Source organism: Amia ocellicauda, chromosome 1 (genome assembly GCF_036373705.1).
Source record: "Amia ocellicauda isolate fAmiCal2 chromosome 1, fAmiCal2.hap1, whole genome shotgun sequence".
NCBI classification, from domain to species: Eukaryota; Metazoa; Chordata; class Actinopteri; order Amiiformes; family Amiidae; genus Amia; species Amia ocellicauda.
In genome coordinates, this window is record NC_089850.1 from 14,865,316 (window position 1) to 14,892,425 (window position 27,110).

At 38.4% G+C, this 27,110-nt stretch overlaps 1 protein-coding gene across 1 annotated transcript in view; it reads right to left on the reverse strand.

Moving 5' to 3' along the window:
- Nucleotides 1-27,110, reverse strand: part of bach2b (BACH transcriptional regulator 2b) — a 94,834-nt gene that overhangs the window by 15,351 nt on the left and 52,373 nt on the right. The window contains exon 2 of the mRNA XM_066691831.1: nucleotides 11,195-11,449. Coding sequence (XP_066547928.1) covers nucleotides 11,195-11,437 — 243 coding nt within the window. The 5' untranslated portion in view covers nucleotides 11,438-11,449. The remainder of the gene's footprint in view (nucleotides 1-11,194; nucleotides 11,450-27,110) is intronic.

The window sequence follows — 27,110 nt, forward strand, 5'->3', positions numbered from 1 at the left end:
TTCGTCCTGAAGATAAGTACCAGTTGGTCAATAGAAACACCCACAATATAATCAAGAAGAACAAGCATTTTCATGTTTAGTGTTTTTAATAATACTATTCAAGGAATCCATATAACTGCAGGGGAAATCAGTTGTGTTTTAAATGTGAAAAGTCTTTATTTTATTAGGCACAATATGGAACAGCTCTTTGTGTTATTTACTGATTTACTTACCATTACAATCCATTAAAATAAATATGGAAGAAAGTAACATTTGGCAGGTGTGGGTATGCCATTATGTGTAACAGAAATTCTGGGTGTTGAACCTTTGGATTTGTTGAATTTAGGAGAACCTTCACACGTGTAAAATGGATCTGTTTTGTTCCTATTACACAGAAACCCTGCTGCACAGGTCAAGATGTGACAGACAATTCAAATCTGTAATCTGTCCTTAGTCAAATCTCTTTGTCTGGGATTGGTAGCTTGATCAATTTCAGGGAAGAATGCAATTCACAAAAAATATAAATATAGAAAAAAGAAAACAGGAAACTTTTTTCCAGGGTGTATTGTGTATTAATGGTCATGAGCTTGGCGGAGAAGAGTGAGGGTGACTTCCATAATAATATAACACACCATCTTCAGCAGAAGAAATTCCCTAACAAAATCCCTGCCTAGAGCTGCAGTAATTCAGGAACACAATGAAGTGTGCCCGCCAAGTCTACTGTATCTGTTTAACTAATCTATATCTGATCCTTATCCTCAAAGATCCGTCGACACGTACTGTGTTTTCAGTCCCCCATTTCTATTTACACCACAAAGGAAAAATACAAATCATTGACTTTCCCAAGCCCTGCATGTAACTGTATTGTTATGAAGGTGTAAGCGGTTATCTCTCCACAAAGAGGACCCCTGATGGTAAGAGTTTCATGGGGCATTACACCTCTCATGAGCACAGCAGTCCAGTACAACTGTATTACTCAGTACATGCATCAAATCCCAATGGGACTGCCGTGATTGGGATGAAATCCAGTAATAAAGAAAAAAGTGACAATTGGATATTCTATTGGTATTACCACACACACAAAAAAAAGGGGGCGGGGGGAGAAATGTGGCGTGCTGAACAAAACTACGCTGGTTCATAATGCGATTGAACGTGCTCACATCAATCAGCTCAGGACAGCAATGACACAAAAGCCTGCACGCTGTCACTGAAGGTGAAAGTCATCTTGTTTAAATAAGGCTGCAAGTTTGCCGAAGCCGAGAATGTTACTAATAAATAGAAGATCTTGGGGAAAAGTGCTGAGCATACGCTGGATCTATTTTCAGCTTGCATCAGCAGCTGCTGCCCGTGGGATCACATCTTTATGTGTAACCTACACCATATGTGATTACTCTAGTGTTACAACCAGCAAACTAATGAAGGAGTGTGCAGGAGGAAGGGAGAGAGAGAGAGAGAGAAAAACGACAGCAACCAAATTCATACTGGGAAAGAATACTAAATGAAAGAGGAACACCGAAAGTACCAAATAAACCACGATTTCAAGTCATTAGAGCAGAGACTTCAACATATGAAGTGTTTCAGACGTTAATAGCACTTATTGTATAGAGTGGAGACAAAGAGACAAATTAATCAAAGTGACAGATCTGGGACATTTTATGCTAATGTAAGCTTCTGGGCTTTAGATTGCATGGCTCTGTGTCTGGCAAAGCGCTACCATTACAGAGCAGGAAATTGTATGAATAACACATCACAGACCCTTCAAATTCACACAGCATTTTCAGGAATGCTGCCAAAGCTCCCAATGAACAGGCACATAATGTTACCCTCTCCCAAGACATCCTGCGCTCCTACATCGGCCTTTGCTTCTGTACTAGAAACAGCTAATTTATGTAAATGTGCTCAAGCGTATTCCTACATGCTATGCATGCTAATGAGGGAGCAGGCTGTAACAGTTGAGCTATTTCCTTTTAAAATACATGGTGGAGTTCACAAAAGGAATTGCAAGAGTAATTTTGCTGACTAACATTAATCTCTGAATTTAAATATTGATAGTGGCAGCCTGTTATTTGTTAAACAGCATGTTAATAACAAATACAAAAAGTGCAAATTATTATGATTATGATTAATTATGATTAATAACATTTTTATTGTTATAGCTTCACAGATAATTTATTATGAAAAACAAGTAACGTATGCCAACACAGTTGTTTTTCACACTTAAATTTAAACTTTTTTTGTTTAAATTCAAAGCCAGTTTACATGGGATTTTATAAAAAGAACCAGCATTTGGAAAAATTGGATGAATACCATAAAAAAGTGTGAAAGAACACATGCAAGAAAACAAATACATAAAACAATACTGCAACAAATAAACAAAAGAGAAAATCCCACCTATTCTAACGCTGAATATTTTTTCCCCTTTCAGAACTCTTACACCATTTCTTGACATTTCCATGGTAAACAATCATTGTGCAAAATCTCACTTTCAGGTGCATATTCATTACTATCACACGAGGAAGCAACCATTACCTTTGTCTCTTTTAACAACATTGTATCTTTGTATCCTTGTTTTCATTCATTTTAATGAGGAAAACTCTTGATACATATAGTGTTCCCCCTCACAGAGCTGGACGCTAAGATGGGTCTTTTGGACCTCTTTAATAACCCACCCCAATAGATGTTTATATTATTGCCACTATATACAGTATATATATCCTAATTTGATAAAAGACAAAGAAAAACTGATGGGGAATATCATTCATTCAGAGGCCTTCTTCATGTCCAAAAAGAAAAAAGAAAAGAAAAGCAGACCTGTGTGTGTAGCGGAGATGTGGACTCTACAGCCCAGCAAGAGCACACAATACACATGCTGCAGCAGGTCACTTTGCAGAAACATGCTGAGCTACCGGGGTCCCTCCGAGAGGCAATACATGTGATCTAATTAAGCGCTGCCTGGGACACAGATGAAAGCGCTATGTGGTCAGCCTCAGCATGAAGAATGGTTCACAGCCTCGTGTACGCTCATCACAGCTGAGACCCCCATCTACAGTAAGTACAGTAGTACCAGGGCATACGGTTAGTCCCCTATTCTTTATCAAACCCCCCAGTGAGGGTATGTTAGCTACGGCATATTGCTGGGGGATGCCATCTGTCTAATAAGCTGAAGAATTGCAATCCAATCTGCTTGGTGGGCGTTAAAATCCCCCCACTGCTAGTTACGGCAAGGATGGGTTCTGATTGTGCACGGTGCCCGGTCTTAGGTACTGTGTATTGTTCAGCTCTCTGAACTTTTTCTTGAGAGGAGAGAAAACAAAACAAACAAGAAAGGACCAAGCTTCACAGAATACAATTTGAAAACAAAGAGGCGAATAAAATTTAGAAAGCTACCCCAAGAAGTATGCCATGTTTTCCCTATAATACATCCCATGGTTGCGGATTGACATTACATGTTTCATTGATCTTGATTTTATATTTTAATTAATTCCTGCATATTCTGGGGAGTAGGCTACCAAAATGTACTGCTTTGTTAAATGTCAAGACTACTTTTGTTTTGGATCAACACTGGAACATCAAGGTGCTTAATGAATACTTGAAATGCCCCGAAATGCTTAATAAAACTGTAGTGAACAGTTGCACGATACAACCCTTCATTAGCACAAGCTGTGGAAAAAGAGAACTGCAGCATTAAGTAGGTCACCCTTCTTCTGAAACAGTCAGTGTCAGGGAAACATTACTCACAGTTTCATCATATTCGAACGAGCAGTTTTCCTCACGTCGCATATTGGCACCTCCGTTATTCCAGATTGCCGTGTTTAAGTCCCCCAGGTGGAATTGTAAATTCTTTTTCATAGCCTCATTAATAAGACTGATTTTCAGTGGAAACATTTTTACTGCTTCCTTTAAATTATGCTCTCAAATAAGTATTTTTCACAAAAGTGCATATTCGTCATAGACATCTTGTTAAAGAACAAAATCTTTTTTATCAGTAAAATTATTTCAGAGAACTTTAACATAATACAGCTAAAACTCTTTATCAGCTGACTAACAGAACCCCCGCCCCCCTAAAGAATACATTTATATACAGTGAGGGAAAAAAGTATTTGATCCCCTGCTGATGATGATCAGTCTATAATTTTAATGGTAGGTGTACACTCACCTAAAGGATTATTAGGAACACCTGTTCAATTTCTCATTAATGCAATCATCTAACCAACCAATCACATGGCAGTTGCTTCAATGCATTTAGGGGTGTGGTCCTGTTCAAGACAATCTCCTGAACTCCAAACTGAATGTCTGAATGGGAAAGAAAGGTGATTTAAGCAATTTTGAGCGTGGCATGGTTGTTGGTGCCAGACGGGCTGGTCTGAGTATTTCACAATCTGCTCAGTTACTGGGATTTTCACGCACAACCATTTCTAGGGTTTACAAAGAATGGTGTGAAAAGGGAAAAACATCCAGTATGCGGCAGTCCTGTGGGCGAAAATGCCTTGTTGATGCTAGAGGTCAGAGGAGAATGGGCCGACTGATTCAAGCTGATAGAAGAGCAACTTTGACTGAAATAACCACTCGTTACAACCGAGGTATGCAGCAAAGCATTTGTGAAGCCACAACACGTACAACCTTGAGGCGGATGGGCTACAACAGCAGAAGACCCCACCGGGGACCACTCATCTCCACTACAAATAGGACAAAGAGGCTACAATTTGCACAAGCTCACCAAAATTGGACAGTTGAAGACTGGAAAAATGTTGCCTGGTCTGATGAGTCTCGATTTCTGTTGAGACATTCAGATGGTAGAGTCAGAATTTGGCGTAAACAGAATGAGAACATGGATCCATCATGCCTTGTTACCACTGTGCAGGCTGGTGGTGGTGGTGTAATGGTGTGGGGGATGTTTTCTTGGCACACTTTAGGCCCCTTAGTGCCAATTGGGCATCGTTTAAATGCCACGGCCTACCTGAGCATTGTTTCTGACCATGTCCATCCCTTTATGACCACCATGTACCCATCCTCTGATGGCTACTTCCAGCAGGATAATGCACCATGTCACAAAGGTCGAATCATTTCAAATTGGTTTCTTGAACATGACAATGAGTTCACTGTACTAAACTGGCCCCCACAGTCACCAGATCTCAACCCAATAGAGCATCTTTGGGATGTAGTGGAACGGGAGCTTCGTGCCCTGGATGTGCATCCCACAAATCTCCATTAACTGCAAGATGCTATCCTATCAATATGGGCCAACATTTCTAAAGAATGCTTTCAGCACCTTGTTGAATCAATGCCACGTAGAATTAAGGCAGTTCTGAGGGCAAAAGGTACACAGTATTAGTATGGTGTTCCTAATAATCCTTTAGGTGAGTGTATTTTAACAGTGAGAGACAGAATAACAACAAAAAAATCCAGAAAAACGCATTTCAAAAAAGTTATAAATTGATTTGCATGTTAATGAGGGAAATAAGTATTTGATCCCCTATCAATCAGCAAGATTTCTGGCTCCCAGGTGTCTTTTATACAGGTAACGAGCTGAGATTAGGAGCACTCTCTTAAAGGGACTGCTCCTAATCTCAGCTCGTTACCTGTATAAAAGACACCTGTCCACAGAAGCAATCAATCACTCAGATTCCAAACTCTCCACCATGGCCAAGACCAAAGAGCTGTCCAAGGATGTCAGGGACAAGATTGTAGACCTACACAAGGCTGGAATGGGCTACAAGACCATCGCCAAGCAGCTTGGTGAGAAGGTGACAATAGTTGGTGCGATTATTCGCAAATGGAAGAAACACAAAATAACTGTCAGTCTTCCTCGGTCTGGGGCTCCATGCAAGATCTCACCTCATAGAGTTTCAATGATCATGAGAATGGTGAGGAATCAGCCCAGAACTACATGGGAGGATCTTGTTAATGATCTCAAGGCAGCTGGGACCATAGTCACCAAGAAAACAATTGGTAACACACTACGCCGTGAAGGACTGAAATCCTGCAGCGCCCGCAAGGTCCCCCTGCTCAAGAAAGCACATGTACAGGCCCGTCTGAAGTTTGCCAATGAACATCTGAATGATTCAGAGGAGAACTGGGTGAAAGTGTTGTGGTCAGATGAGACCAAAATCGAGCTCTTGGCATCAACTCAACTCGCCGTGTTTGGAGGAGGAGGAATGACCCCAAGAACACCATCGCCACCGTCAAACATGGAGGTGGAAACATTATGCTTTGGGGGTGTTTTTCTGCTAAGGGGACAGGACAACTGCACCGCATCAAAGGGACGATGGACGGGGCCAAGTACTGTCAAATCTTGGGTAAGAACCTCCTTCCCTCAGCCAGGGCATTGAAAATGGGTCGTGGATGGGTATTCCAGCATGACAATGACCCAAAACACACAGCCAAGGCAACAAAGGAGTGGCTCAAGAAGAAGCACATTAAGGTCCTGGAGTGGCCTAGCCAGTCTCCAGACCTTAATCCCATAGAAAATTTGTGGAGGGAGCTGAAGGTTCGAGTTGCCAAACGTCAGCCTTGAAACCTTAATGACTTGGAGAGGATCTGCAAAGAGGAGTGGGACAAAATCCCTCCTGAGATGTGCAAACCTGGTGGCAAACTAAAAGAAATGTCTGACCTCTGTGATTGCCAACAAGGGTTTGGCCACCAAGTACTAAGTTGAAGGGGTCAAATACTTATTTCCCTCATTAACATCCAAATCAATTTATAACTTTTGAAATGCGTTTTTCTGGATTTTTTTGTTGTTATTCTGTCTCTCACTGTTAAAATACACCTACCATTAAAATTATAGACTGATCATTTCTTTGTCAGTGGGCAAATGTACAAAATCAGCAGGGGATCAAATACTTTTTTCCCTCACTGTACAATCCATGTAAAAGCATGCACATATCATACTAATCAATTATGAGAAATCATTTTGTGGTGTCTTCTTTGTGTCCAATCAGATATCGGAGCAAAAACTAAATGAGAAACAAAAGACAGACACTCCTTTCAAAAGTCAACCATTATGAAAGCAAAAGAAAGGGCGATTTTATTCCCAACAGTGACTGGATTAATAGGATCCCTTGGCAGCGGACATGTCAAACATAAATGATGTCACTAACCCTTTTCAGTCCCCGGGACTTGAGATAATCATGGTCAAAAAGGAAATGCTGCTTTGTTTCACATTCAGTTCCTGAGAATCACAGATACCTGTGTCTGGGAGACTTGAATCCATAAACGTAGTGTGCCGTTCTGCTGCTAGATCCTTGTTACCCAGTCTTATAAAAAGGTGACAATTCTCCACAAGCCACACTGACCAGACAGCCGCACTGAAGCCAGACGCTCCTCGCTCTGAACGGCCCTCACACACTTAATGAGGTCTTGGGAGGGAGTGACCTGCTGCCTCTCCGCTCTGACATGAGGTCAGGTCGGCCCGCCTGGGACTTGCTTTTCCATTAAAGGCACTCTGCTCACAAGGAGAACGGCCCTGGCAACAGCACAGCTGTAGCAAACGTGAGCGATATCAGATTATTAATGCCATGGCGAAGATATGACTAAAGAGGAGAAAGTGACAGGGCACCTAACAACTTGAGCAACGATGTAATTAAATTATATTCCTCCTTGCTGCGAGATGACACTTCTCGCCGGCACAAGAGTAATTTAATCATAGCACCAGCACAGTACCCTAAATACTGTTTTCTATGAATTTGCCACAGCTTCAGTGCTCTACTTTGTAGCTTAATATATTAGCTATGCCCGAGTGATGGAAGAATGTATTGTTGCTCCTTTATCCAGTATTCATCAATTCACACATGGGTTGATGGAACAAAAATATTTTATTCACATTGCATAGAAATTATTATACATCTTTTTTGTGTGTTTTGTTTCTATTCACACACTGCAGAAAGTGAATTTACAGCAAAGAGCTCCCAAAAACCTAAGAATACCTTTGTTAAATAGGATGATGTTTCTCTCACTGAGTCAAACCACATAATCCTTAAATTTTCCAGTGCCGCCGCAGCCCACACAGGTTCACAATTGTGCGCAAAGCCGAGACACACTTCGGCTGATTAATGATTTGTGTTTGAAAGATTAAAATGAGAGTGCGAAACGGCGGGCCTCTGGGTGTTGCTTTTCCCATGATCCTCTGGGCAAAGAGGAGACAGATGTGGAAATCGGTCTTGTATTGGCAAGGCTAGCTAGTTTATGTTTCAATCAGTAGATCCTCATCAGAGATTCCAGAAAATCAAATATTTACAGAAGTTAAATAGCAGAACTTATTGAAAAGCTTCCTGTGTCCCCTATGACTGGTACAGCCCATGGCAGGGTTAGACAGGAGTTGATCTTGGAGAATCTTGAGGCATCTGTCAAAAGCCTTTTTTTTTGCAGACCATTAAGTACAAGAATGCAACTTTATAATTATGCTGTATTTGTGATTAATTCAATTGAAATGTGTGATGCAAGAGTAGCAAAATGAGAACAATCTTCATTCTTTCCTGTGTTATTGTTATGTCTAGTGTGTTGTAATGCGGCTTTGCACTTTCTTTCCCCGTGTGTGTTGTTCATTTATTGCACATCATCAGACTTTAAATCACATTTCCCTACACATCTACAAAGATAAATTGAGATTTGTGCTGAATCTGAATTTCAGCAGATAGAAAACAACAACAAACTATTAGCTAGGGTAGTGGAATGAGAATAAGATGGTACACAAATGAACCTCACACTATATCTTGTCAGTGTCTCCAGAGCTCCATTTTCACATGCTGGGCTTTAATTGAATTTATTTTGCTTCTGTTAATACATCATTCTAAATATACATGTGTTATAGATTTGCTCCTTGTATGATGCACAGTTTGGACCTGCAATCCACACATGTTGGATGAAGATCAATTATGTCCTCTGATCTCTCATTCTGGCCAGAACCCTTTCTACCTTAAACACGGAAGAGCCTCCATACTCCATATTCATACTGGTCTGTTGTGACGAACCATCCTAAGCATTCTCTTCCTCACTACGCTGTGGAAAAATCAATTTGCAATTCTTCTATTATGTACACTGTGTGGCCAGGACTCAAAGCTGTTTCCCCTGTTAGATATAAGGGCCTTCCTCCAATATTTATGGCTGTTATCCACCATAAACTCATGTTATTCAGCACACTTTGATTAACAAAATCAAAGTGAGATAATTGCATTTCAGTTGCCAAGTGTTTGTAATTTGTATTGGTTTATATATATATATATATATATATATGTTGTGTTTTTTAACAAGACAATAGGAATGTGAAACATGTCTGGTGAGAACTGCAGGGAATGAAAGGGTTTTCAGGTGTGTAATGAAAGAGACTGCATCAGTCATTGAAAGAAGTGCTGCTTAGCTTTATTGTAGAAGAGGTGTTAATTGGCGATTGTAACAGTGCCAGCTGTACTGTTGTTACTGGCAAAGTTTCACCTGCTATATTTTGCTCTTTGCCATTAGACTTCTTATCGTAAAATTAAACATTTCATTAAAACCTCTTCTAAAAAAGAGGAAGTGAAATGCAGCAATGAATTTTGGTGCTCTGCTGTTTCATTGTTAAAAGGGGAACAAAATATCTGAGCAATGTCTTGTGTAAATACAGGATATATATTTTTAGTGCCTCCCATAGTCTCTTACATTGGATGCCAAAATGTCACCAATGCATGGAGTTTCAAATCATCACATCACAAAAGACAGTGCTAAAAGATTGCCCATGTCATTCTGTAGTGTACAATTTAATAATCTAATAATTTTGGCATCATGCAAAATCATATTGAAATAATATTGAGTTCATAAAAATATATGAATGGGTAAGTGAAATATGAAGTGGAATTTCATTTAAAAGAAAATGGCTTATTAAAGTTTGTCATAAAAAGCCACACTATAATCATATATATTATTCCAGCTGGAGTTCTTCAGAGGTAACAGAAGATTGTTAGCAACCTATAGGTAAGGCATGAGCAATCACATACCAACACAAGTATTACCAGTGACTTCACTTGACAGCTGGAGCAATATAGGTATTAAAAATGGTATTCTGTGACACACTCTTTTACATCAATCTCGGTCAGAAGGTATTATGAGGGAACAGGCCACTATGACTTACATGTATTGTTGGAAGGTGTGAATTACTGTAAGCCATGCTGAGGGAGCTAAAGACCCAGGAATAAATGCGGAGTTCCCATTGCTATTTGAATATCAAATTGATGGCAAAACAAGTTGCTCAGGTCTATGTGTTTACAGCAAGAGCCACACCTTACTACACAACAGAATGATCTAAAGCACTAAGGAGCAGATAGAGGCCTGTTCGTTCAACCTTGCATGAATATGTTTTTAGTGTTCCTCAATATTATTTGCCTCTTATTACTATTTCAATTGCAAACTATCTATTCCAGCAAATGGGCCTGGCACAGAGTTGTGAGTATGGGAATGTGATTTCAGAGCAACAGATTCAACATTCTCAGCCTCTAAAGCAGGGGTTCCCAAAGTACGGCCCGGGGGCCAAATGCGTCCCTTGAAGATGTTTGGTGCAGCCCCCCAAAGCCAACCTTCAACCACCCCTTTTCTAAACCTTTACTATGTTTTTACACTTTATGAACATTTTCTGTTACAAATTTAAATTTAAATTTAAATTTAAAACAACAATTAAAGTTCATAAATGTTCCCTATCAGAAATGTATAGGAAATAAAAAGGTATGATTTGGGAAATCCCATGCAACCTCCGGAAAGTGGCCCTCCATCACCAGACATTGGGAACCCCTGCTCTAAAGCGATACGTGAGATATAATTTACACTTTGTTTTTAGTTTTTTTTTAATAATAATAATAATAATAATAATAATAATAATAATAATAATAATAATAATAATAATAATAATAATAAATGTGACTTTAGAGAGAACAAATGCAAGGGGTATTACTGAGACCACATATCCACGCAAATAAACAGTGTGCTATTTAATCGTCTCTCCCATAATTTGATGCATTCTAAATCTCCTCTTTGGGGAACTGCAGTGTTATTGCTTTTTTATTTCCTAGGTAAAACAGAGAAGTAATTTTCTTGCTCCCCCCCACCCCCTCCATTATAATTATAATTGAATAAGCCGACGTGCAGATTTTCGGAACACTTTTTAAGTGATGGCAAGATTCCCACAGGAAGGGAAAGTGTCTGGTTCAGGATTAGAGGGGGAAGTTATCCCTAAACGTAGGCCGACTTGACATACCTCCTCGGGCAAGCTGATAACCAGCTCATATTCGGTCTGTCCCACCAGGACCTGCAAGAAGTACTCGCTGCAGGCGGCCAGGACAGCCCGGTGAGCTCGGAACTCCTTCCCCTCCACTATGATGGTCACATCGCAGAGGATGTCCTGCTTCCGCTGGTCATTGAGGCACAGGAGGATGTTGGTGCAGTGAACTGTGGACTCATACACATACATGGGGGATTCAGGCTTCTCATCCACAGACATGCCGCTCACACCCTGAGAGAGAGAGAGAGGAAGACAGAGGAGATCGCATTACAGCCGGCACATACCAACGGGCTGACATCACCAAGGCTGGCTCGCTCGCTCTGCCCGGCACAGCTTCTCCGAGTCCAGACGGCAGAATGGACGATGATTCAACAATTCAATCAATTTTTTTTTTTTTTTTACTCCGAGGCCCCTTAATCGCACATGAAAACACAGTCACTGTGGAATGGGTGTCGGTTCACATAAATGCCCTGATTCACTGTAACAGAAAATAAAGTGTCCAGCGGCTAGGAGGAGGACGAATGAGCATGAAGCATTCATTGAAAAGACTGGGCGGCCATTCATGCATATACAATCTGAGGGAATTATGAAAGAAACTGAAAGAAACATACGCAAGAGAATTTGCTATTAATAAAAAGATAGATATTTTGTATTAGTATTTTTACATAATAAGTTGTGGAGATTGTACTGGATGGGAAAATGACCTATGCTATTCATGGGAGGAAAAAAAACATAAAACATGCTTTTGGCTATGCTGCTTTTGACATATACAGTGCCACCCACACACTTGCATAAATTTATTCCACATCCATAAGCATCAGATATCACTTCAACATATAATCTTGATTTAATTAGTCTTATTTGTTGTACATTCACATATGTACAGAGTATATAATTTGAATGGCTAGCTCCCTGTATCATTTCTTACTATTATCATCACAAATGTATTTTAATACTGGATGTGTAACTAGAAAATTAACCGCTGCAGAGAAGAGAACGTGATGTCTAATTTAAACGGGGAGGTAACAATGTTTCTGGCACTTTACACAGTCTCCATGAAGAAAGAAACATTAATTTTATGCATATATTTGCCAAAAAGACAACACCTGCTATTTCTTTTCTTGCTCTCACTGTTCTTCCACACACATGTTTTGTAATGCCACTGCATAACTCATTACATTTGTATTTGAATATAAATAGGTTATATCTTTCGGTACTGTTTTGAAATCTGCCACTTAAGCAAACTAAAGCAGGTGAAGTATCATTCTTGACTACTCCACCTCAGGCAAATCCCTGCTTTGCAGAACTGTAATACAATATTTCCATTTCTTTTTTTTTATTTTATTATTTAAAGATGGCTTGTTACTACTCAAGTGTGAAAATGGAAACTTTTCTTATGTAAATGGAAATTACTTGATTTTCCTAAGGTGCACAAACAATTCCCACACAGCCTGTCACGAGCCCAACTATTGCCCCCAAACCATAAGTCAGAGGCAACACGAAACGGAAGATTTGTAGCTGTCATCAGAAAAAGCAAAGCACATTAATTGCATCAAGAAAGGATGCTGTTACATTCTCCCTGTCAAAATGATTGCAGCTGTGACTTATTGTGCACATGCTTTTTTGCTGAGTACTGAACTTCAAACCTTTTATAAACTAAGTTTTTTTCCCATATCTGCATAGAACATAACAAATACAAAAATACACTCATATACATATATCTATATATGTGTGCGTTTGCTATAATATATGTTTTAAGAATATACATACATACTAACATATATTCCTCTCTTCTGCCTGGTAATGATAGTAAAGACCACATTTTCTGACCATTTCTTTGTTCTTGCAGGACATGGCACAATTCATCCCAGACTTTCACAGTGGCTGTCTAGGAAGCTCGGTCCATTACCGTTACATTTTTTCTTTTTCTCTGGCTTGCATGGGATAATGACTAGTCTTCCAAGAATAACGTTTCCAGATGTGGTTGCAAGGTTCATAACAATCAAAACATGGTATTTCTGCATCCGTGTTGACTTGTCTACGCTTTGCTTTAAAAAAAGAGCTGAATTGCAATCTAAGGAGTGGTGCAGGAGAATAATCATGTGGAACAATTTCTGTTCCGTTTTAATTAGGATTTGCTGAGGGGGGGAAAGGGAATATTTTTCTTTTTTATTGCAGGCATTTTAACTCTTGCTACCCATTAGAAAAAACATAAGCGCTACAGCTAACAGGCTTTCAGAATAAAACTCCTACACAGATCAAGAGCTTGGAATCTCAGGGCATTTCTGACATCCATCTTCAACACTACAAATATCTGGCTCCAGGGCCTTCCATTGCTTTCCTTAAGCATGGATTGGATCTGAAGGTTTTGGATTAAAATTAATATGTTCCAGTGTATGAGAAGGAGGAATCAGCCTTATGGAGACAAAATTTACTGTCCTAGAGGTGTGATTCTTCTCTGAGGTTGCTCGCTCTTACTGGCTTAAATGTGTATGCTTTGAAAACGGTTTCATTTGGAGTACTCTGCCAATACATGTATGTAACAGTATAATCATTGCACACGCTTAATACGCAATCTCTTCAGCTAATGGAGCTAAGACAAATACTGAAGCACTTTCCTCAGTTGTAATGCACCATGCAGTCACCAAACAATCATAAAACAACAGGCCACAGTACAATTCACCCTGGATGGCATACAAACATTACACTTCACTTGAATCACAGCCGTGGAAAAATACAATTAGCACATTAACATAATTAAGCTTCAAAAATCTGTACAATTAGTGAGAAACTGGTGTAGTGGGACATTTTAGTAAATACTTGATCACTGATTTAAAGTATTTTCTAAATTATATTTTTTTCCAAAACCTACATACGTCTGTAAATTATCCTCATCCTTAACTGTCTAACAACAAAGCATGTGTTCAAATATCAGATGACTTCATATTTATTGGAAGCTTGTATTATAGCATTCAAGACACCAAACCACTATCCAACGGTTTCCAACTGATTCCAAAATGTCTGTCGATGCCAATTCTATTTATTAAAGCCCACGTTAGTCATTTCATGCATTACAATTATCAGTCTCTTGAATTTATGCCTTTTGGTACTGCATTATCATTGCAAACTGTCTTTATTAAAATTACATAAGTTACCTCTGAGGCATACAGTGGCAAATCTTTACAGGGGATCCCATGATTAAATATTTAATAAAAGGGATTTTCCCCCCCCCCCCCCCAGCTGTATACCTTATTTGTTTTCAAATGGATACATTATAAATAAACAGCTGTTAGTACAAGAACTTACAAATACATTTTCCAAAGACGTTTCTGTATCATTTAAAGCTGCTTATTCAAGTGGACCTTTTGTTTTCTCGAAGCTGTCAGGGAGACGAAATCTATTTCTAAACGGGGGGGAGAAAAAGGCATCAGCTGTAAAGGTTCTGAATACACAGAAAGCATGATGTTAAATATGCATCCTTGCATCTAAATGAAGGTGACATTACGCCTTTAAGCAGAGAAACAATAGTATAATAGAAATTTACTTTCAGAGTTATTCCTTTCTAGTGTAATAAACAGACAACATATTTACCCTGAATGTTTCTATAATATAAAAATTATACAAATAATGTTTATTTCCCCCCCTCAAAATATAGAACTAGATCTTTCAGCAGTCTGGAAAGGCAGACAACAAATAAATGTGCCCGCGGTGCCAGGAGTAGCCTTATTGTTGTAATTTTATTAGTGCATGTCTCACTTGAGCTAATGCAAGAAGAAACTGCTGAAAAGCAAACACATTTTTAATCATTTACTGGTTCAGTTGTGACACTGACTCATCTCCATAAGGAACAAAGCGGAGACCGTCGCCAGTCAGACCAGCTACAAACAAAGCGTAAACCCGTACACATGCAGCCCCCTACACAAACATTAACTCTACAATCCTGACATTTGTTTTTTTAGGGTGATACAGCGCACTGCCATATCAAAATGAGCATCCACTACTTACAGAGGATACAATTGTGACCAGTGGAGCAAACAAAACATGTCTGGACCTCGGCCTTGGGTGTCAACAAGACACTTTTGGGGGAGATGTGAACTTTTCACATTTTTCTGTTCTCAGCAGTGGGTTCTGCCACATCAGATCAGTTTTTGAATGGGTATCTACCCCATCTCCTAAGACACGACCAGCTTGGAGGAATGGAGATCAGCAGTGATTTTTCATGTATCAAGCGTATTTCTATCTATATGTTGATCCTGGTCTGTGCTTTCCTTGCAGCTTCCCCCTTTCTGTACTGCATGTGAAGGGTTGCTATGAATATATGATCACCATGATCTATCTCTGTCCTTGAAGTCATAAATAATTACTTTACATTGTCATGCAGTGCTCTCTTTCCTTAGAATCAGTAGCTTGTGTTGTCTGTACAACTTACAACTTACAACCTGGATTTACCATGTGCCCACACAATTCTGACTAGTGTGTAAGTATGCATTTTATTTTATATTGTGAGTATCTAGTGCATAATGAGTGCCAACAATACTCCTCTGACTTGTAGTAAGAGTTCCCCTTTAACCTCCATGACATGAAAACTGGTTCAGTGGCTCATTAAGTACTGCACACAATCTCTTGAGGGAATTAATAATAGGTACTATGACTAATCCTGTTGTTCCACAGACCCACTAATAAAATGTACTTTAGTCTGAAAAGAAATATAATTACATGGTTTATCCATACAAAGCAATCAAAACTCTTCAAAGTCATATTAAGAATGAATAATCGCAAACATTTGGCCTCTCCCAAAAATATGTATTTTGAAATGATTATACTGGAGCTGCAGTATTATTACATCGAGGGCCTGCGCAAGTATTTGTAGGACACAATATATAATTTTTATATAAAAATATAAATAACAATTGAAATACCCCGGCCCCCCCACCCTCAAAAAACGTATATTTAATGTTTGTTTTTAATTATATTATTTATTTAATGTTTAATGAGTCAAATAGAACAATGCTACTGTTCAATGTCAGAAAATAGATGAAAATAGGTGAAACGTGCTGATCAAATCAATATATTATATATTCAATGACACGAGAGCAGTTTCCTGGCTACCGACCAACACTGGACTGCGAAACACTCTTGGGTGCAGTGAGGCAAGTGTAATTTGACTAATACAGTATGCTTACATTAATTAAATTTGCTAGGACGGGTACATTCCTTTTCATTACAAACCTATCTCTGACATTCACAGATCTGTAGCAGAGAAATAAGGTGCTTTTAAACATCTCCAAGAACCCTGCTTTAATTTCCTGGCTGCTGTGATCAGGGTGGTAAAAACCACCAGGCAGAAAATCCACCTTTTCCTTTTCTGGTGATTGGAATCCTGTTCCCCTCAATTATAAGGTTGGGAGTTCTGGAATTTGTGTTCAAGATGACTGAGCCCTAATAATAAGGGTGGCCTCCAGGGATGACACATAATGTGCTCAAAACAAGGAGAGCTGTTCTGTCTGGAACTCAGTGAGAAAAATCCCACTTAAAATGAAAGGACAGGCCTTGTTAATTAAAATTATTATTATTATTATTATTATTATTATTATTATTAGTTCCCTGACCTTTTTATGTCTGAAATCCGGTTCTAAAAAGATGGCTTCCGGGAGAGCTTCGGGATGGTAAATTTTAGTTAGTCAAAGCAGACTTTTATGTGTAGGAACACGGCATTTGTGCTGGTGATGAATGTGCGGCGAACGAACGAGGCACAATAGAAGTGATGGACATTAATTAATCTCAATCACTGCGCCTTCATTAATGATTTATTCAACTCGGAAGTTGAAAGGGAAGAAATAATAATTAAATATTTAGCAGCTCCTAAAGCTACAACTTCTGTCCGCCATGCAAATTACCAAGATTACAATAACATCGAGTACGGCGCTGCCATTCCTGCGAGATGCATAAATTGCCCTGTACATATTAAAGCTGCCACTGAGCTAAGTGTATAATTAGAATCAAATGTATACCATAGGTATTTTTATTTTCATGTTTGTTTGTATATTCATTTCATTTGACTTAATCTGTGCCATGTCAGACACTGATTTGTTGATAAGATCTCCATCGCATGTCTAAAGACAAGGAAAAACTGCAGATATGAACAACTTAGCTCAAGTAAAGAATGGTAGAATATGAATTTATTCAATCAAATACATATTTAAAAGGACTATTTTTATTAAAGGTTACCCTAGAAACTCAAATTTTATTCCATAAGGATAAATCATTCCCCAGTGTGATTTTCAGAAGTTAGGATCTTTATATTACATTACAACTATCTAAAATATTTAGGTTTAAGTATGCATTAATGCATTAAGTATCCACTATTGGACTATAAACTATAAAAGTCTTTGTGATCAACTTCTAATTTGGTCTATCGCTGTAAATGTACAATTAGTGTTTGACCCTAGGGTTGATATCAATCTTTCTCATATGAACCAGGGCACACAATAGTGTTGCTGACAAACCTCTACCCCATGATTTTTACACAGACAGGGAAAATAACAGCTTTCATCACTGTGAGCAACTCCATCTCTAATATGTTGTGCTTAGAGCAGAATATGGAGATATTCAAGACATTTTATGGCTCAGATGATTTTTCAATTCTGTCAATTAAGAATGTATTATTACATTTAATTTGCTTCTATTCATATCACAAGTTTCTTGTTTTTGATACCACAAATGTAACCTTTTCTTCTCAACAACTGGTGTGCTATATCTGCATTTTCAGTGTTTGCCTTATAACAAATCTCTACAAAATGACCTCAATTAAAAATCAGCTCTCACTGGCAGAATTCAACAACTGAATTGTAATGAACACGGTCAACGATCTACCCTCAAAAGCAGGGGATCTGTTTTTCAGTTGTGTTGTTTGTTGTTTTAAGTCATATCCTTCATAATAAAGATTTTAAAAAATGACAAACTAGCAAGCCAGTGAAGAAGAAGCAGGAATTCATGGTTTCTCAATTGAAGTATCCTTCTACTTTCAATAAGAGTTGAATTTAATATCCTTTATCACATGTGCTCGCCCTCCCGCCCCTCCCCCCTGCTTTCACTACATATTTGTCACTGGTAATGCTGTATCATGAGACTCGGGGGTTTTGTTACAGAGAGTAGTGTGGAAGCGGGAAAGACTCAACTCCACTGATTAAGTTGCTTTCAGAAAATGAGTGTGCAGTATTGTGCCCAGCCTGTGGCCACAGGAGGCACAAGGCAATGGTACTGTAATTACACAACACTGTGATTAGATCTGCGATTTTTGTAGAACATCAACATAATTAGTGGCTTAATGTGAAATTTCCGAACTTAGTGTTGGCACATCGAGTCAAATTATATGAATGAAGAGACTAAAAGACAAGAAAAGAAACCCTATTCATATATCCACAGTTCAAAGTGGGGCAATGCCTGCCTTTTTGAGGGTGTGTTGCTTTTGTTAGTTTTTTTAGTCTTCATTGCAACATCCAAAAGTCAGTTTCTGAATGAAAATAACTAAATATGAAGAACAATACTCTAATAAAACAATACATAGCCTTGCGGGTGTAGATAACACAGGCTTTTTATTCCTTAAACAAATACAAAGACAGGATTATTTAGTTGAAGTAATCTGCGCAATTATCTCCTAAGTCTTTCTGCAAATGCTTTTGTAAGCTAAGAGGACTAACACCTTGACTGCGGAGGGCACCCAAGGTACTGACCTGCAGCCACAACTGATTTAGATTCACTAATCCCTTATAACCTCTATATTTGGCACCATTTGTTTTTAAATACTATCAAGTCATAGCCTTTACATTTACAAACAGGTAATTAAAAAAATAAGAAAAAAGTGGTAGTTTAATGCTGGCAGAGAATTGCTACAAGGTTGTAAAGCAGGACTGTGATCTCATATTTTTCTTTAATTTGATGTGAATTTGGAAATGGAAAGCAGTCTTCCAGATTGTTTTTTTTTTTAATCTGTAGTCATCATAACCATGATAGCTTTGGCTCAGCACTTAAACTGCAGGGATCAGTAAACTGTGAATAATTTATTACAGATTGCGAGAATGAAGAAGTGATCTGCCGGCAGGAGGGGAAGAAGTATTAATTTAAAAAATCCAAGATATAAAGCATTTCACATATGGAGTGAAAAGACAATACAATGCCTTTGCCTTCCCTTTGACCTGACATTGCTCCATTATATCTGAGACCATGTCCAGGGAGTTACTGAATATTTTGCTGTGCTCTTCAAAGTCCTCTTGAGATAAAATGAAATGCATCTATGTCTTCCTGAAACTGTAATTTGTATTGTAGTACACCGAGTAACGGAGACCTTAAATCACAACAAATCCAAAGGAGTTCAGTTTGGCACAGCACAAAACTAAATTAGTTTGTTTCATCAGATTTGGGATGATGCTTGGATAGTCCCCTTCAATATTACTAATGGACGGCACATACTAACACGTTGCACTGAAAGCAGAGCAAAATTAATTGCCTAGAAAGAAAGCCTCTTTCAGATACAAAAAATATTGTAAATGCTTGGAATCAATCTGTTGAGAAGAAAACCTATGCGAGAATTTACTGGATACTATATGAAAGAACTGAGGGTTTAGTTTAACAGCTCCCTCTCAACTAGATACTTAAACAGGGGACCATGGCAACAAAAAACACTGCAGTCAATGTCCAAATTTGCCATGTTATGGGTCATCTCAGGTCTCAAGATTGACCTGAAAGGCCCTGGTATGTTATGGCACCATGGGCTCATTAAACTCCTTTGAGTCACACGTCCACATGCTCAGTCACATTTACACAGGTGGCCAACTCTGGTCCTTCAGGGCTGCAGTTCACCAACAAGGTCTCTTTAAATCATCACCCATTTAAGGCTTTGAAAAAAGCAGTAAGTGGGGTAAACTAAGCACATCATGGTCCCCCAGCCCCACACAATGTTATAGTTTATGCAGAATGGAAGACTTAAAAAAATAAACTGCACCAACTCGAGTGAAGCCATGATATTGATCTGCAATTTAAATTAAAATTTTAAAAAACAACACAAAGCTCACACCTTTTAAAATAATTACTGGCATATGACATGGACGTCAATGCAAAGTGTCAGTGTATTCTTCACACAGTATAGAAGCAACAAACAGCCATAATGGGGTAAAAAAAAAAAACATCTAAAAGAAGATCAAATTTGATTTCAGTAGATGTGTCATGCCAGTATGGAAAATGGCGCCTTATTTTCCAGAGGAGAAAACAAAAAAGGATAAAAATCACAACATTCTGTGAAATGGAGAGAAATATGTGCAGTCTCTACGGATTATTTCAAAGAACTCTGCTACTGTGGGGATTATGAAACAACAACACAAACACTTCATAGAGCATGTGCTTGAAATTCTGACAGATTATTTCATTTCCATGATGCATTGCTATCAGCCGGAGAGAGGAATTTCAAACACCAGTCTTCATGTCAGTGCGCACAGACGAAAATCCAAAAGTTCAAGGTAGCAGTGGGATGTCAGGCGCACTTTCAGGCACCTACTTAATGGCTGAATTCATTAAGCCAAATTCACTACCTGCAAATGGATTGCGCGCCCCTTTGCGAAGACAGAAATCGATAAGATTGTCTGCATAGAATCCTGAGGAAAAGCAAACGGCACGCCGTCTCGGGCCCTTTCTCTCGGAGCCGTTTAAATATTCATGCCTCGGTTTCTCCACGCTGCACATGTGACACATTCATAATTGAAAATGCACGGATGAAGCATGGCTTAGCAAGACATGTGGATGAAAGCATAGATTTCAAAGCCCGCAGCCACTTGCAATATCTTGAGCTCTGTGCTGACAGTCTTTATTCTCATTCAAACACAATTCCTCCAGGTCTGGCTGAGTAATGTAATTTACCAGAAAGAGGAATTCCCCTGATACCTGCTGCAGCACTCAATGGCAGGACCATTTATACAGCACACTTTCATGGCGTGACACTGATACATCGGCTTTCATCTTTCATTCGCATTGGAATGGGAAATTTCACCTTCCATACTGCCCTTCTGTTTCACGCTTGTACAAGTCTGCTCAGCTCTCCAATTAATGGCCTTGCTGTACACTAACAAGATTATCTTTGCGAGGGAGAGGATGCGCTCCTTGTTCCACAATAACGCTTAAAAAATATTTGATGGCATAATTGCTTTTGGAGGAAAAGTGTAATTTGGAGAAGACAGTCTCCTCCCTACAATTAATATAATTGTATGCAATAATGACTCCAAGTAGAACCAAGCAGCTTTGTGATAGAGAAGTGGAAAATAAATAAGAAAGAGTGGGTGGGGGGGGACATTGCACAGCATTCATTATGAAAAATAAAAATACATATATAATTACAAAGGAAATAAGGAAACCAGAAAAAAGCAACCAACAATTTTATTTGAGGTCCATATAAGCCTACCACAAAACAACATTAAAAAGTCATTACTAGATGTATGACACAATTAAAACAATGGCTGTAATTGTTATGGTGAAAGCAACAGGAGTTGTTTTTCTTGGTCATGGAACACAAAAGCACATCTATTGAACATTTTAATGAAAATATGATTTGTAGCCATTCATTTTATTATTATTATTATTATTATTATTATTATTATTATTATTATTATTCCTCTGTTGATGTTCCATACCCACCCAACTCACATGATATAACACAACCTAGCAACCCAACAAGACATGTTCTCCAAAAATACAAATATAATTCAATGCTGAGCACAAAATCTTTTTTTTTTAGTCATCCTCGGTATGAAAGGAAATATATATACGATTACTCATGAACCTTTTCCTCCAGGAATATCAATTCAGTACCCTGACTTCTGCTATCTTCTCCTTACTGCTCTCAACCCGCTCTCTATTATATAGCAGAAGCATGGTATCAAACATGAGATTTATAATACACTAATTGTCATGGTTGATTAAAGGTTCTTCAATCCCAGTAATTAACTCCTGCCATGTATTCCTCATAACAGCAAGTATACGATTTAATCCTCACTATATAAATCAATACTGAAAATACACCAGGGATACAACACTCTACTCATAGGATTAGGGAAAACACAGGCAGGCGCCATTTAAAATGGCAGAAGAGCCCCTATACCTGATGTTTGAATCCACATTATTCCTGAAGGTTACAATACAACAACAGCAAGTGCTCCAGTTGATAAAACACATGGCTATTCCTAAAGGAGGCTGACTAAGAGTGGGGTTATTTCTATAAAAGCCAACAGACAAAAAAAACAAAAAAACTAAAACTTTGCTCCCTGTTCTTGGCTTGCTTAATTTAAAATGCAAACAATTTCACAATCACTTTTTATCTTATTTGCAGCTACAGTGAGGGGAAAAAAGTATTTGATCCCCTGCTGATTTTGTACGTTTGCCCACTGACAAAGAAATGATAATATAATTTAATGGTAGGTGTATTTTAACAGTGAGAGACAGAATAACAACAAAAAAATCCAGAAAAACGCATTTCAAAAAAGTTATAAATTGATTTGCATGTTAATGAGGGAAATAAGTATTTGATCCCCTATCAATCAGCAAGATTTCTGGCTCCCAGGTGTCTTTTATACAGGTAACGAGCTGAGATTAGGAGCACTCTCTTAAAGGGAGTGCTCCTAATCTCAGATCGTTACCTGTATAAAAGATACCTGTCCACAGAAGCAATCAATCAATCAGATTCCAAACTCTCCACCATGGCCAAGACCAAAGAGCTGTCCAAGGATGTCAGGGACAAGATTGTAGACCTACACAAGGCTGGAATGGGCTACAAGACCATCGCCAAGCAGCTTGGTGAGAAGGTGACAACAGTTGGTGCGATTATTCGTAAATGGAAGAAACACAAAATAACTGTCAGTCTCCCTCGGTCTGGGGCTCCATGCAAGATCTCACCTCGTGGAGTTTCAATGATCATGAGAACGGTGAGGAATCAGCCCAGAACTACACGGGAGGATCTTGTTAATGATCTCAAGGCAGCTGGGACCATAGTCACCAAGAAAACTATTGGTAACACACTACGCCGTGAAGGACTGAAATCCTGCAGCGCCCGCAAGGTCCCCCTGCTCAAGAAAGCACATGTACAGGCCCGTCTGAAGTTTGCCAATGAACATCTGAATGGTTCAGAGGAGAACTGGGTGAAAGTGTTGTGGTCAGATGAGACCAAAATCAAGCTCTTTGGCATCAACTCAACTCGCTGTGTTTGGAGGAGGAGGAATGACCCCAAGAACACCATCCCCACCGTCAAACATGGAGGTGGAAACATTGTGCTTTGGGGGTGTTTTTCTGCTAAGGGGACAGGACAACTGCACCGCATCAAAGGGACGATGGACGGGGCCATGTACCGTCAAATCTTGGGTGAGAACCTCCTTCCCTCAGCCAGGGCATTGAAAATGGGTCGTGGATGGGTATTCCAGCATGACAATGACCCAAAACACACAGCCAAGGCAACAAAGGAGTGGCTCAAGAAGAAGCACATTAAGGTCCTGGAGTGGCCTAGCCAGTCTCCAGACCTTAATCCCATAGAAAATCTGTGGAGGGAGCTGAAGGTTCGAAGTGCCAAACGTCAGCCTCGAAACCTTAATGACTTGGAGAGGATCTGCAAAGAGGAGTGGGACAAAATCCCTCCTGAGATGTGTGCAAACCTGGTGGCCAACTACAAGAAACGTCTGACCTCTGTGATTGCCAACAAGGGTTTTGCCACCAAGTACTAAGTCGAAGGGGTCAAATACTTATTTCCCTCATTAACATCCAAATCAATTTATAACTTTTTTGAAATGCGTTTTTCTGGATTTTTTTGTTGTTATTCTGTCTCTCACTGTTAAAATACACCTACCATTAAAATTATAGACTGATCATTTCTTTGTCAGTGGGCAAACGTACAAAATCAGCAGGTGATCAAATACTTTTTTCCCTCACTGTACATAACCTAATGACTCTCAGGTTTTCAACTATAGCCTCATATAACTGATTAACTGTATTCTAAAAAGTAAGGTTGAAAGATAAAGTCTAACAAGTCTAATAATCACAAAATAACACTGGCTGATATTTTGTCTCTTGCATATTTCTTCTGAAAAAGTATTTGTATCCTTTCCTACATCAGCAATGTGCTTAATATAACACAAAAGCAAGTAGTGTCATTGGTCAGAAAGGCAAAAATGTATCGATACTGTGCATGTGGGTTAAAACAAAGATTTTTCTTTTTTAATGCTTTAAATTTAGCACAAGAAAATGTGAAAAAGAAAATCCACCACCTGAATGCTAATTTCTTGAATGAGCGATTTCCCCTCTAAAGGATTACTCAGTTTGAAAGACCCACGGGGGTTAACTCAAGGTAAAGCTGGGCCACCTGTCATAACCTCAGAACAGAACCATCTCTGGTATGGTCGAGCACAGTCCTGAAAAATCTCCTCACGAGAGCTTCAGAGCCACACAAAGATTCTGGGACAGTTATGACAGCCATGCTCTACTGCTTAGCCGAAGAGATCATTTTATCTGATGAATCCATTGCGTAAGCAGGGGAAGGGGTTTAGCGTACCTGTTCAATTGGACTAGTCGTATCAGGGGTGCTTCACAGTTGCAAAAACTACAATCAGCATTGTGCAAGATAAAAACCATGGGGTGAATTTACCACATACATTAAAATACATGAAGGGGGAGAAGAAGAACATAACTGCAGTAGCTAACACCACTTCCTTTAAAAGATATGAGCTATGTAGACTATGCCTGAAATCTTCTTACAACATAAAACATAATATTACATACCATTAGTATGTCTCTGCAAGCCATTCATTTTTTTGCTGCTGCCTTCATCCATTTCAAACCAATGACCAAATTGCATTCCAGTGATGCTCAGCAAACAATGTCACCATTAAATGAACAAAGTTCTATTCCCAAAAAATTAGAACATGGCTCAATTCAGCTTGAGTGTTTTACCATGAAAAAGACATCAAGCGCGAATATTTTGGGCCCAGGATTATTAAATGCAACTGACATGAATCATTACTTCCCACAGTATGGGTCAGAAACCAAAGTGAGTCATAACGTGTTTTAATATGGTAACAGATAGACATGTGACAGAAACACCAAGTTATTTATAACATGAAAACATGATTGCTTACATCAAGAATGAGCTAAAATAAAAATAAAAACTAAGCTCATTATAAAAAAGGAACATAAATCATTCACTAGACTGTGTATGCCAATATTACTTATACTTCAGTGGAATGACATGACTGTTCACAGTGCTGCTGGTTTTGCTACTTGTCATGGTTTTCATTAATATTGCATAATATATTATGTATATTATTTTTCAGGAAAAAAGTAACAAACACACATACACATATATAATACACATACATACATACATACATACACATGTAGAAAACATGTATTAGAAAGTTAGTCTACACATAACGTACAAACTCCTTTAAGTTTCTTTCTATTTTCATGTCCTATGATTGAAAGTCAATATTTATATATATATATATATATATATATATATATATATATATTTATATATTTATAATTATAATTACAAATATAAAACTTTTAGTATGTGCATACATCATTATAAATAGCAATGTAAATTATTCACTGGGAGATGACTAAAATATTGATACAATGATTCAGTGTAGTTGTGAAGAATGGTGGCCCACTGGGAGAAATGATTCAGAAATTATTGTTACTACAGTCATATATATATATATATATATATATATACACACATATATATATATATAGCTAACACAAGCTTTTTTGGGTGTGTGTGGGGAGCTGTATTGTTTCTTCTTATTGTCTCATCCTACTTTCTTTTGAATATTACCCCAGAACAAAATCCTTGTAATCATTTTTTTCTGTACTCAAAAAGAAACAAGCTCCACAGGAACATGCCATTTGTTTTTGTGGTTGCGATACATGCCAGACAGGCATCACAGTTAAAAGAACACACAGACAAACGGTGATTTGTAATAATAATTATGACTCTACATAGAGTCTACTGTTAAAAATGGGAGTAAGTACACAAGAAGGAGAGATTTAATGGAATAGTCATTACTATACTGCAATATTAATCACAGCACACTTCTGAATCCCCTGAATTCGGTTTTATTGCCTGGTTTTAGTGGTATTTGAGTGGCTTTCCAGCAAGACCGAACATAAGGAGTTTCCAGTGAAAAAAAAAAAAAAAAATCTAATTAATGCCATGATTGATAAGCCAGTAATCAGCTAGGGATTGCTAGTGCTGTTGACAGGAGTCTATCTAAAGCAGGATTTCCATCGCTAATTCTTGTTCACTTAACTGTATTATTAATGGCAAACGATGACAGTGTTGTGGGACGTGAAATGCAAAGCATTAGATAAATGTTTACCTTACTTTGAGCTGAGAATCAGACCCAGAATCCATCCAAGGTAGCAAACAAATAACTCAAGAGCAACTCTTGGTGGCAGGAAATTTGCAACGCTGCTTTGCCGATATAAGAATATTAAAGAATACAGTTATAACGGTGTACATGGCAAATAAGCAGCAAATGGAAAATATTATCATAGGAAAGAGAAATCTTAGAACCACCTACATCACCTCCTACTAATGTAAGTGTGTGTGCGTGCGTGTGTATATTTGTTTGTGGGTGTGTGGGTGTGTCTGTTCAGATCATAATTTATATTAAAAAATTAATAAAACAATCCCATGATTATTTCTTAGGTGTGAATCTGTAAGCAATGGGAAATTAAATTCAAAGAGCGTATTCTAGCATCCAAATCCAAACAACCTTCTTAAAAAGCCATGGTAAAAAATCTTCTCTTATCTTGTTCTGCCACATTCATCCACATGCATAAGACAGACTGAAAAAAACAA